General features: G+C 40.4%; 1 protein-coding gene across 1 annotated transcript in view; it reads right to left on the bottom strand.

The window, feature by feature from the left end:
- The window catches only part of PNPLA7 (patatin like phospholipase domain containing 7), a 126,816-nt gene that overhangs the window by 86,340 nt on the left and 26,461 nt on the right, over nucleotides 1–14,015 (bottom strand). The window contains exons 16-19 of the mRNA XM_032200228.1: nucleotides 9,889–9,966; nucleotides 8,866–9,071; nucleotides 3,831–3,962; nucleotides 2,484–2,607 (exon numbers count right to left, since the gene is read on the bottom strand). Of these exons, the coding sequence (XP_032056119.1) occupies nucleotides 2,484–2,607; nucleotides 3,831–3,962; nucleotides 8,866–9,071; nucleotides 9,889–9,966 (540 nt within the window). The remainder of the gene's footprint in view (nucleotides 1–2,483; nucleotides 2,608–3,830; nucleotides 3,963–8,865; nucleotides 9,072–9,888; nucleotides 9,967–14,015) is intronic.

Raw genomic sequence — 14,015 nt, forward strand, 5'->3', positions numbered from 1 at the left:
AACAGATGCCATTGAGTCAGTATAAGGAACAAAACTGTTTGAGCTACACGCTAATCCTTGGGAGCGCCTGCACATGCTTGAAAAATTAACATCTTGCCTGAAATCCTGCATTTTTCCAGACTTTTCCTATGAAAGAAATGGTAGATACTCATCTCTTATGCATATGACACATACCATTTTAAAGTTCTGAGATAAAGGAATAAACAAAAATACATCAATTACATGACTTTTGTATCAAGTTAGTGTCCGCAGTTCAGAATGACACAGTGGTATTGGAGAAACTTCAGGGAAGAATACACCACAGGTTGACCAAACTATCAATTACTAATACCAGCTACTAATTTAATTCCTGCAAGCACCTAGAACCCTCCAGTTACTTTATTTTCTGGAAAAACAAAGAAAAAAAAATAAACACTTAGAAGGCTTTTAAAGGTTTATAACAGATCTTGCAGAACGGGATAAACAAATCCTTTTAAAAGGAAAAATGTCATTTTACTAATGCCCTCTGCAAAGAACGACTACATTAATCTTGGCAATCTTTACAAATCCTCCCCCATGTTTTTCAAAAGACAGACAGAGCATCGAGATTCGTTCAACAAATGGCAGCATGAGTCAGTGGGCCTGGGAGCTGTGGGTAGGAAGGAGTAGATGACGTCCACAGAGTCACAAAAGTCTTCAAATGATTCATGTCATAGCATGGATCCAGAAAAGTGACTTTAGTTCAGATATAAACCGAACGGGTATTTCTGTATCCGTGCCCAGGAACTCACCCACAAGCACGGCACTGTCACAGCAAGCACATACCAGTCCATCCACTGCATCAACCTCTCTCCTCACCAGATAAACTGTTGAGCCAGCATGAAGTGTGATGCCAAAGAAGGCACCACTGCTTATACAGATAGGGAGAATTTCGACCACATGCTCCACTGTCACCCAAAACTGCTTTCAGAAAGTAGAACAGCTCGGTTATCTTAACCTGGGAGTTCTGCAAAACTCCAGAAGCTTGACAGTGTGGCTGCTGATTGCAACTGGTGAACAAGAGCAGGAAAATACCTGTATGTGTTAAAACTGCCAAAGCCTTATTCACACACTGAGACCTCACACCAGCACAATTAGTCACAAAAGTCACACATCCTTTATTCCTATCAAACTATATCATTTTTACCTCTAATGAGGTATCCTGAAGAGATGCCAAAAAAAAAAATTCAGACATGACTAGCAGCAAAAATAGACCTGTTTCTCCAAACACAGCCCTAAACCAGAAGTAGCACATATTAAAAAGGCCCAAAGACTTTGCCCTTTTTAGATGAAAATTTCTTACTTTTCTCAAACAAAATAGCTGGGGTATTAAGTCAGCTGCCAGTCTCCAACTACCAGAGACCTGCACTGCAAATATTTTACAATGCAGGTACAGGCCAAGCCTGCAACCCACCTGCCATCAGGAACAACCAGGTCTCACATGCTGAAGTACTCCTGCCCCAGCCACAGAAGACGGAGTTCTCCATTAGATGTTACAGTGATTGAGGGAAGAAGTAAGGAAGCAGAAGACAGGAACTTCTACACTAGGCACACTTGAGTTCTGGATCAGAAATACCACCTTTTGCAATCAACACAATCTTGAATCAGTTCTCTAGAGGAAAAAGAGCTCTGCAGTCCATTCTCTCCCTCTTGGTCTCTATAAACAACAATTTCTTCATCTACTACTAATACAAAGTCATGTTTTCTTTATTCGGAGATACACTGATTCTGGCTATAAACAGATACCAGGAAATGTTTACTTTTCAACTCAGAAAGCAGAAGAGGGCCTGAACAAATCTCAGTATTTCAGAAGCCTTCTAGTACAAAAATTAAGCAAGTCATGCACACTTATGATGCAGGATTCCCGTTTCTTGTTCAACTAGATCTGAGAAACAAACAATAAACCAAACATTGAAGAGAAGTTAAACATGGATAAATAGCACAGTTTTGAAGTCAAAAGTTGCACTAACACCTTTTAAATAACTGCACAGTCTCTGACCAGCCTGATGCAGACCTGAAGTTAGCTCTGCTAACGTGAAGGTTAGACTCGACACCAGTAGGAGCCCCCCCCAGACCCAAGTCTTTCTATGATACTGCATTTCATATGATTATTCGGTGCACATTCCTTCAATTCTTCCTGAACTATTTCAGCAGTTGCATTTACCTCAACACAGAAACAAGTGTAACCCACATTAAAAAAAAACGAAGTGGTGTGATGGGCTTTTTGGCTCATCTCTGAGGGAGGTGTTTTTTGTGTGTTTTTCTGTCTTTAAATCAAGTCTAATAATCCCATTCATGTATTATTATATGAGATTCCAGGTCGAAGTGGTTTTCCGTCTTTACAATGTGTCAAAAGTCTTAACTAAGACTAACACCTGACCAGAGCAAGAATGTTTGTTTTGTGTAGGGCCAATACCAATACCAAATTCTCATCTGAACTGTTCATTTTTGAAACTGATGCTTACCACTCCAATTAAGTCTCCTCGGCCATATTCACCAGTCAGGTGCTTTTTTCCATCATCCATCCGTATGACAGAGCGGAGTCGACCATTCAACACAATGTAGGTGCAGTCTGACTTGTCACCCTGCCTACAGAAAGAACAGCCAAGGACAAGCATTCATTAATTTCTTCGCTCAGCAGATGCATCTGAAGTCTTTTAATAAATTGATCAATTTTCTTTAACAGGCTTAGAGGCCATAGGAAAATGTTTTATTAACAGTTAAACATAAGAAAACAAGAAACTGAACAACCACCTGTTAAAAGGTGACTCAGAAATACGTTTTAATGTTTAAATGTACAGGCTTTGAACAACTGGTAAGCATTGGGTCTGGACACAGATGCCCAGCACACAAGTGATCTCTGGAGAAGTCAGGCTCAGTACTGCTTACAGCAGGGGCTTGTTGTCACTGCAAGGCTGATGTGGCTGCATGGAGAGATTCTGCAGGTCAAAGAGGGAAAAAACGCCCTAAGTGACTTGGGATTTAGATTGATTTTAGTGCACTCATGTTAGTTATTTGGGAAGTTTTTGCCACATCATGTTTGCATGATTAAGAATGCTATTTGGTAAGCAGATTTCCACCGTAACATCACATGCTGGCCAAGTACAATACTTCTGGTAGTGGAGTTTAAACTAAACTTCCAAAAGCTTTTAACAAGATGTTGACAACTACATTTGTTTTGATACACATAGTAATCAAAAGTTTCTATTAGCATTAGTGCTGCAGAATAGTCATATAAATTACAATCATGGTACACACACTACGTTAGACTTATTCTCCCACCAATGCAACCATATAATGCCTCAATTACATTCTAGTACAAAATCCATACAATTAAGCTTTCCCAAGGATAACTGCTACCCCTTAAACATAAAGTGTAATTTCTATTTTCAATCTACTATTGAATAATCCTATCCAAATTACTTTTCAGTTCTGTTGTTTTAGAAAGGCCAAAAAACTTCACGAACAAAAAGATATTCACGCCCTTAAAATGCAGAAACTACCACCAAACATACAACTGTCTACACCTTAATCTATTATGTCACTTTAAAAGCTTGCCAAGACAACACAAAATACAAAGAATAGTATGAAAGGATTTTAATAACCACTGGAGACAAGTGACTAAAGCAGTGTTGAAGGGTACTCCAGAAGAAAAAAAAATAAAATCTCAAAATAGGCAAACATAAAGCTGATAGAATTGATAAATTTATTCCAAAAAGTTTTTATTCCATATGTTACCGAGGGAACACAGATCCTTAACACTGAAAACTTGAATACTGAACCAACAACACAGAACTTTGTCTACATCTTACCTGTAAACAGCTCGCCCAGCCTCAACTTCCATCCAATCCAGGGCAAAGTCAATTTGCCTCACGAATGAGGACATTCTCTTTACAACTGTGTGAGCCACACCAAGCACAACACTCGGCTGCTCCCGCATTATCCTAGAAAACAAGAAGTGTTATTTAGGTACTTCCCCAAAGCAGGAACAGGTACAGACTGGTAAACAAGCCCATGCAGTGGGATGGATGAGAGCCATGCTAGCTCTTGTTTATGAACCACTCTCCAAAATCACCATTCACCCAGGTCTCTCATGACTCAGAAAAACATTTGTACTGCCCAGAAGACCGTCCCTCCCTGCCATTCTACACCTCTCACTCCCACACATGCTCACAAGATTTTATTTCAGATCAGAACCGTATTGTATCTAACACTTGATACTCTTTAAAAAAAAAAAAAAAAAAAAAAAAAAAAAAAGACATGCTCAGAAGTTCAAATAATTCCTTTTCCCTGTTGCAAAGACCACAAAGAACAGAAAAGTCTTCTAACAAAGCTTCTGATCTTCATACCATATCTTTTGAGTGATGCTTAAAGGTCTCTAGTATTAAAGAAATCAGATATCTAGCACTTTTTCCACTTTTTCCAAACCAAAGAACTTCAGGAACATTCTGCCAGCAATGACTGCAAACTCTACACCACTAGGCCTGAGGGAAATCTCTGACACCCGATCACTGTCAGCGAATGTCTTATTTCTCATTGTTTTTAGACTAGGAATCACTGCATCCCAGCATCTTGTGAGTAAGCACTCCAATTCTTACTGAAGTATTACTCCACAGGAGTGAGCTGATCACACACTTCCCTAGATGGTACACCTGGTACAGCACCTGTTCTGTTCCAGTGAAGCATCAATAGCAACTGAATTCTTGCTGGGCCATGGTGTACCACCTTAAGGCGGGCATTTCACAAGAGGCAGCACAATTCAGAAAGAAGCAAGAAGTTAAGTGCATGCAGACCCAGGAGGTGAAGCACACACCGAGGGAGATGACAGAGCTATGCTAAAGCCACACATGGGTAGAAACAAAAAAGAATTTGAAGTACACATCTTTTTCTGCATCAATGTTCCCTTTACAATGAAGATAAGAACTGCCATAAGGCAATCTGCTTATGAGACCCCTGCATGTGTAGGAATTCTCAGCTAAGCACAAATCACGCACACATCACATCTAACCTTCTTAGCCTAAAAAGTAGAAAGATGGGGAGAAAAGCATGGAAGGAGCACTGTCAATCTTTGCTGACAATCCTCTTCGGCAATATGGCTGTGGCTCACTCTAACTTGGCAGAATTCAGAGAAAACCTGAAGAGTCATACATCATCCCAGAATGTGATATTAAAAGCAGACTTTCCAGGAGCTCCTTATAGCCTGGATGAAATACAGAAACTGCTCTGAAGTTTTGAAAGTGTCATTTCTGTCATTAGTCCTACAGCTGCAACAAGAGACCCTGACAACACGTGGTGTTGTGGGGAGCTTTCACGTCCATCACACGAGACTATTCTATTCTTCCTCACTGAGTGTCTCAACTTCTTTTTGGAATAATGAAGCTTGTGATTTCTTCAACTGAAACCCCTGAATCTGAAACAGAAGAGATTTGTAAGAGTATATCCCTACGTGCTGAGTCCATGCTGAGCTCACCACACTCATATCCCTGCATTCATACGTGCTACTAGGCAAGTGAAACTGAGCATCAGCTCTGACATTCAGCACCAGTTAAAGTCCAGCCATCGAAACAGGATTACAAAACCGCAGGGCAGCTTTGCTCTCCTGCCCCTTTTATCTCATCCTGAGGTTTCCACACCCGCTGCTATCTCCAACCCAGGATGTCTACAGACTACCTTGGTTTTGATGAACTATTATTATTGCACTTGTAAGCAACATGTTATCTTACGGGAACTTTACCACACTAATGTGACTCGGGGCAAAGGCCAAAGGAGCTGGAAAAGACACCCCAAAATAAACTCTGGGAAACAAAAAACCCTAATTCCTCAACACACACACACAAAACCCCCAGTCCTATTCCCCTTCTAAGCTGCTCTAAAGAAGAAATAAGCCCCCCAAAATCCCCTGAATGCTTTAGCTCATTATTTTTTACTCTAGTTGCTTATTTAGTTCCCAAAGTCTTCACCCACATAGGCTGTCTGGTGAAATCAAGAAGCCATTTACACCTTTTCCTCTCTCAAGATACATATCTTAATACTTAATGCACTCTAAATGTAAACTAGTAAGAGGCTGCTTTTAATTTCAGTCTGGAGCTCTCTATTATTTCACTGCCTGCTATATAACTTCAAGAGTATTAGCACAGAAGGTAAAAGCCCACCCTCATGCACAAGAAGAGAAAATATATTTTTTTCCTACATTATCAGCTAGGTTTCCTTCCTTTCACTGGGGAATTTTCATTTCTCATCCGTTTGGCACATGACTGGCATGACAAAAATGAAAAGCCAAAGCTCTCTATCACAAAAACCTGTTTCTGAAGGGATCCTCAGAATTCCTAAATAGCAAGCTAACAGCTATGAAAGGGCTAACCTGCTGCCTGGGAAAGACTGAGAACTACAGAGATGTTCTTGTGGATGTGGATGCAATTTGATACTCAGCTTGCCTGGCAATATAAAATCAAAATCAAAGCATTTCTGCTTCTCTGGCAAGCACACATGATTAGACTCTGAACTGTGAAATTTACTTAAGCAGAAAATGTGACAGAGTCCTACTGCCTCGTACTGCAGAACCTGAGCATATTCCCTCAAGAGAGCCTGGTGACAACTTGATTACATTTTTTGTCAGGAGACACCAACAGTTGCAGCGTAGGCACTGCACACTTAGTACATCACTTCAGCAAAATAGAAAAGCATTTAAGGTATATAGTATATAATTAGCTTGTGTCACCCCTATACTTAAACTCTACTTTTGCAGATAGTTATTTAGGCATATTAGCACCACATAAAGGCTCCTGCCCCAAAGTTTCAGTTAAAAGGATTTAATCTGTTGCCCAACATCCAACCTGCAATCCTAAACCCTGGGCTACTTCCATCACTGTGCTCTTCGCCTGATGGCAACTATTGACCACATTCTTTCTGCTTCACCTTCTCATTAACTAATGAGAAAAAAATACACATACAACGTTCTGGGACACCTCAAAGAAAAAAGTAATATATGTGACAAGAAAGGAAGAGAGAACTGTTGGAACATAATGAGAATAATGGAGGTTCTGGTCAAGTTTCTTCTGGTCACTAAGTAAGATCAAGAAAAAAAAAAATCAGAGAGAGATTCTGAGAAAAAGAGAAAGCCTAAGATTGCAGGACTATGCACAAAGAATTCTGCATGATAAGAGAAAAATAAAACTTCTGATTTTATCAATAAGTTTTTCCTTTCTCGGAGTTCGAAGCAAAAATAAGAGAACATATAGATGAAGTAGTCATGCTTTTGAAAGATTTTCTGTAACAGCATTTTAAAATATGGGAACAGGAATTGGAAATGATATAAAGCTTTGGTTTCTGGAAAAGTTTTAATGATTTAATGCTGAAAGATCACAGAGATGGACAAATGCAGTGAATAGGCAAAGGACAGCTTAAATGAGAAAGAGATGGGCTAGGAAACATCCCCCAAATGAAGAAAAGGTGACATGTTGTGTTAGAGATCACTGACCCACAAAGGGTTAATGGAAGCAAAAAGCTTAAGTTGGAATAAACAAGAAACAACTCTAAGAGAAATCTCATGAAAACGAGCTCAGGAACATGACAGAGCCAGGACTAGATATTAGAACAGAAGAAGGGGGGGGGGGGAAAGGTAGAAACTGACTGGCTGTCTGAGAACACAAAATGAAATTTAAAGTTGGGAACAAGTGGGAAAACAATAGAAAGAAAGAAGAAAAGTTTAGATGAAATTCATCTGATGCTGCACGGAATGGCACAAGAGGGGAGTATCTATCAGAAATTAGGTCAAAGAGTTGACATCCACTGCACAGGCTTGGAAAAACACACCTAATCAACCAAGCACATCGCTGAGAACAGCAAGTTCAGTTTTATAAACACAGCCTTTTGCCTGAGGTGGAAAAACAAAGTTGCAGGGTAAGAATTGATCAGGAACACAAACAATTCAAATTACTTAGAAAGTAAGAAGTACACAGAAATATACCACATAATAGTTGCCTAGAAAACACAATGTCAACAAGTCCACGTATAACACAAGACTATACGATAGCACATTCAAGAAGGAGTTGAAAAAGGAGTTTAGTAAAGGAAATAGAGGTATTTGATACAAATTATATGTGAACTAGCACTAAATCTTAACAATAGGCTCAGAATCAAGAGTATGAATCATTAATATTGGACAATGAGACTAGCCACAGCCATTTTAGCAGTGGTGAGTGTGTTAGGGTGTTTTTTTAATTAATAAGTGCCTGTATCATCACTCTTTAAGATATAAGTCAACTCATGCATTACTTCCAAAAAGGTACCGCCCACCTTGCACAGGGGCATTATTCTTTGACCTGTTCCATCAGGGAGCATTGTAACCTACGGTTACACCAAAGCCTATCACTCACAACACATCCAGCAGCCTGGGCTGATTACTGTGGTCAGAAACAGAACTAATGTGGTTCTCCAGCAAAAAAGGATATTGCGTTTGAGAGAAAATGCCTGACAAAGAAATGCTTAACCCAGCAAAGACGGACTCTGGCCAGATTCTCTTATTTGCATTATGAAATCTATGAATCTTAGGTCATAAATCACACCCCATTGGGTTAAGTGTTCTATAAACCTGGAACAAAGAAGATAATCGCCATTCAATATTAGTATGTTCCCTGCATTACCTCTTACTGAGGATAAAAACCCATCTGACAGATTGGTCAGAGCTCACCTCAGTATTTAAAACCCTCACATACGTTATCTGGTTTACAACAGGACGTATTGTAGCAGTGCTGCACCACACATGTATCCAGCACTCACATTTAATCAAAAGGGCCATAAAAGAGATTTTAAAAATAAATAAATAAATGTTTCCATGGCAGAACTCACTCATAGAAATGGGACTTCGAAATAGACAGGAAGCTGCAGTCCCGATTAGCCTTGATAGTGAAAATCAGGGGCTCCCCAGTCAGGACAGCGAGCTGTCCCACAAGTTCTCCTGGATGGGTAATGAACAGGCAGGTGTCCTCCTCGGAGTCTATCTTCCGTTGGTACACGTGAAGCATCCCCGAGACCACAAAGCAAACGTTAACATCCTGGAGAAAACAGAGACAGAGCCCAATAAAATCCCCACAGGTTTTAAAAGCAATTATCGCAATGACAGTATTATCATGACCAATCTGTTTTCCAGAAAGCTCTCTACAGCTTTTAAACAATTAGGCGATAAAATAAGACACAATAGTGAATTATTAAAAGGTTATGAATATTTAAAACTAAGCAGCCACAATATTGAAAAATGTGTTTCTCTTTGCATGGTTATGAAAAATAAAGGCTGTGTCTGTAAGACCAAGAAATAAAAACAAAATTGCAAAGAGAGATAATGGAGTAATCACTGCAGCATGAGGAGGAATATCACAGTTCAGCAAAGGAGAATACAGAAGCATTGTAATTGGAACTGCCTCTTGCTTTGCATAAGCTTGTTTATTTACATAGTATTATTACAAGTCTTATTATATCCTGAATACACTTTGCTATAAACAAATAACATGGAGTGACATTTTGAAGGCCAGCAGTACAGGGATTGGAAAAAAGGTGGGGGGAAAAGAATAAAAATAAATAAAAAAAATAAATGAATAAGTAAATAAAAGCTGCTTAGTCTCCATACCTTCTCAGGAAGGTACCTAAAAAGTTGAAAATGAACTACCAGATTTCCACTGCAGCTCTGGCTATGCTGCTACTCCACATCTGAGGAGAGGCAGAGAGATTGTTCAGCACAAGAAGAGAAGGTTTGGGAGCAGACAGGGCAGTAGAGTGTTTTTAATCAACGTGTGTGTCTTTTCCCCTTGTGTTACAGGGCTGGAGATCAAGCCAGACTTTTGTCCCTCTCTCTACTCCCAGAGAAAACTTACTCACCTGATCTCCTTGCCTTGAGAGCACAGTCCCAGCAGTAACCTGATGCAGCGTCACTTTGCCATTCAACAACGAAGGATCCTAGAGAAGAAACAGGGGAGGGATACAATTTAATTGTTGGTGCACCAGTAATGATACACAGTGAGGAAGCATTCAAATAAAGCAAATAAAAAACAATTAGTGAAAGACGCTGCCTTAAAGTACAATCTCTTCAAAATATGGTACAAAGTTTCTTTATTTCTCTAACCAATTATTTATTTGAGGAAAAATAAATGTTTAATTTTTTCAATTGACCTAACTTGTATCTTAAATGACTTTATATTTTTCATTTCTGCCCCCAGACTCTTGAAGAGTATTTAATGAAAAGAGACCTGCATCAGCTGTCATGAAAATCATAAAATACGATGTTATTTTCAAAGGAAGGTGAAACCAGAAGAGACTGTCTACATCATGGAGGAGCTGGCCATGATGAGCCAATACTGCCTTCGTCCCAGCCCTTCCCTTGTCACACAGCTCAGCTGTGCTGTGCACGTGCAGCAGATTTCCATGTGCATTGTGGACCAAAGGCTTCCCCTGAGCTAAGGAATTCTCACGTGAATCTCACCAGATAGCAGGAATTTTCCTTCTGACTCTGAAGATTGCATGGCAAGGAGGGTCACCAAAACCCTGCCCTTGGTTTGGGCCTCAACCCCAAACCCTTGCAACGGCAAGGTGCTGAGCTTGCCTGCTGAGCAGAAACTTCCTTCCGAGCTCCAAGGCTGGACACCAGCAGGATCCTAAATGCCGAAAACAGACAGCAGCCAGGCTCAGGGTTCTCCTTCACCTCAAGGAGCTGCCCATCCAGTTTGGTATCCCACAACCAGTGAACACCAAATCTTAATGCTTCAGTCCCCCTTTGCTTCAGCAAGGTGCTCAAACCTCCCCAAACTAGTATATCTTCAGAAGTTTGACATTTTGTTATCATCACCAGAACAGACAGTGGCAAATCCCGACCCTTGAGTCACATTTCGCAGCACCTCACTGCAGAAGCAGAGCTACAAGCCCAGGGAGATGCAATTCAGTGCATGCACACAGCAGAATTTGCCCCCAGTCATTAACCTTACTGCAGCAGAGATGGAAGCATTTTACCATTGTAATTGCTATGCCAGTTTTTTCTTTAATTTTCAGTTGGAAAAATAGAGCAAATAAAATAATCAGAATTTTTTGTTACACCTACAGCTGATAAAAAGAACAGATTTTCACCAAAAAAATAGTTTTATTGAAACCAATCTGTTTCATGGGAACATATCCAATACAAGAACCTGACAAGCACCTGTCAAAATATTTCAGTTCAGCAATATCAACTCAACTAATTTCTGATTTTTTCCCCTATATTTACACATTTCTGTCTGCGTAGTATTACCTAAAGTTTTTAATTATGAAAGTATCCCACAGAAAGGACTCATGAGCTCCCTAATCAGCTCGCCTTATAAAAAAGCCATCAGTGGCTTTTTTTGGCTGCATTACCTCTAAAAATTGTTACTAAGGATTTTCTACATGTCTAAGACTAGCAAAGTATTGAAATAGATTGCATACAAAGCTGTGAAGTCCTCGTCATTGGAGATCGTTAAGAACAGCTTAGACACAACCTGCTAATGACTTAGCAATATTTGGTTCTGCCTGGGGCATGGGATGAGACTAACTGAACACCAAGCAGTCCTTGAAATCCTACATTTCTGTGACATTACTACTCCGATTAATTAAGCAATAAAGGAGCTGACAAACAAGGATCACAGACAAGATCCATTTTCTCTCTCAAGCAGGCAAGGCCAGCAAATCCAAGCTCAGCTCACGGTTTCAGAGTTTGAGCTAAATGCCATTTCTTCCACTGATCCCCACCACCCTCCCCCAGCCAGGAGCTTTTAATAAAGAAAGTTGCTAACACAACAGAATCCATTTCACAGCAAGGGTCTGTCTCTCTGTTACTCTAGCAGATAATAAATTAGCAGAGGTTTATGATGCAGAAATGAAAGCACAAACCACTTATAAACAAAAGCAGTAATTAAGTGGGACAGATTTTTTTTTTTGCCAAAGGAAATGAATCAACTCCCATATAACTCATGCAGAAGATATGCCCTTCAACATTGTCCAACTCTTACATGTTTCCAGCTTTATCTACAGTTCTGATATGAGAGTTATATCATATTGAAAACAGTTCATGACAGCTTGAATTCCTTGGGACTCTATCTGAAACAAAATAAAAACATTTAAATGATGACCTAAAGGTCACTTGAAGTAATACTGCCACTCTGCTAGATTAAATAACCCCTCCGTCCCTCTCTCCCTCTCTCTCACACACACACCAAAACAGCACCATCTGCCATCAAAGCATCTTGATTTTATTCACTGTGATTGGCTGCTCTGAAAAATGACATCTTAAAATGCCTCTGGTCAGATAAGAAATAAAAGATCTGAGCTAATTTAAGAGAACTAAGAGAAGCTTACAGAATTAGTTGTCTTCGTTGACGTAATTATATTAAATATAAATTTTACGCAGAATAAGATTTTTCTTCCATTGCCTGTAGAACCAACTTTTGCTATACTGCATAGGAAAAAAATCAACACTGACCTTTAAATGAAGTTTCTAGCATTTAGCTACATTCCACCAGATTCTTACCATCTTGTGTAAAAAACAGTTGCTACAATATCAGGGTTGGAAAAGCCTACCTTATTTCATTGAGCCTACCTCATCTTCATGCTAAAACATTGCCTGCTAGATGATGCGTTTCAAGGATACCACTCCAATTAACTTCAACTCGAATCTGTTTACTTGTCAGTTATTGAGAAATTTAATCTAGATTCAAAGACAAATTTGTTGCACTTGGTAGCTTCGGTGATTTTGGAATTTTTGCTTGTGATCTGATAGTGCTAAACAGGAAACCATCAGCTGTACACAGGATACAAACTTTTTTCATAAGCAGAGTCTGAGGCCAGCCTTACCAAGAACAGAAAGCCTCCCGGACCATGGGCTGCACCAAAGGCAGCATGGCCAGCAGGGTGAGGGAGGGGATTCTCTCCCGCTGCTCCACTCTTCTGGGACCCCACCTGGAGCCCTGAGCTCAGCTCTGGGGCCCCCAGCACAAGGACATGGAATTATTAGAGCGAGTCCAGAGGAGACCACGAAGACAATCAAAGGGCTGGAGCACCTCTGCTATGGGGACAGGCTGAGGGAGTTGGGGTTGTTCAGCCTGGAGAAGAGAAGGCTCCGGGCTGACCTTACAGCGGCCTGACAGTGCCTAAAGGGGCTGCAGAAAGTTGAGGAGGGACTTTGTCAGGGAGTGGAGTGATAGGTCAAGGGGTAATGGCTTTAAATTAAAAGAGGGTAGAATTAAATTAGACATGATGAAGAAATACTTTACTATGAGGTCGGTGAGGCCCTGTCCCAGGCTGCCCAGAGGAGCTGTGGGTGCCCCATCCCTGGCAGTGCCCAAAGCCAGGCTGGATGGGGCTGGGGGCAGCCTGGGCTGGGGACAGGGGACCCTGCCCATGATGAGGGTTGGAATTTGATGGGCTTTAAGGTCCTTTCCAACCCAAACCCTTAAAGGATTCTATGATTTTATGAACAGAACAGATGAAAGAGTATATATTCCTATTTTACTCCATCTGTAACAAGAACTTCCTCTGGAACAGGCTGTAGCCTTTCATGCTGACATAAATGCCTGAAAAGCTGAACATGAACATAACAAGACGGTCACATCTGCTTGCAGACTAACAGACAGTACCCCATGCCTTAGTTAAATCAGCAACAACACAGAGCATGTTTTTCAAGCCTTAATACCTGTAGCTGGAAGATCATGATCAAGACTTTGAACTCGTGAAAGAAATAGTTTAGAAATCTGCAGGGAACGTGAGGATCCAGAAGTGAAGTCTTTTAAGCTCTAGCTAACACTAAAGCAGGTGTTGTTTGGTGAGAGTTCTTAAACCAGAAGCAGAGGTTGCAGCAGCTGTGCCAAGGCCTCTGGTAGCATCTATAAACTTGAGTTATTGAAACATACACTGCAATAAAACTAGGGTATCTGTGAGTGATGTAGACAGCTGTACAATTTTCCCAAATTGCATGATTAGCTGAATGAACAGATACAACTCTGAAG

Source organism: Aythya fuligula, chromosome 19 (assembly GCF_009819795.1).
Source record: "Aythya fuligula isolate bAytFul2 chromosome 19, bAytFul2.pri, whole genome shotgun sequence".
Lineage (NCBI taxonomy): Eukaryota > Metazoa > Chordata > Aves > Anseriformes > Anatidae > Aythya > Aythya fuligula.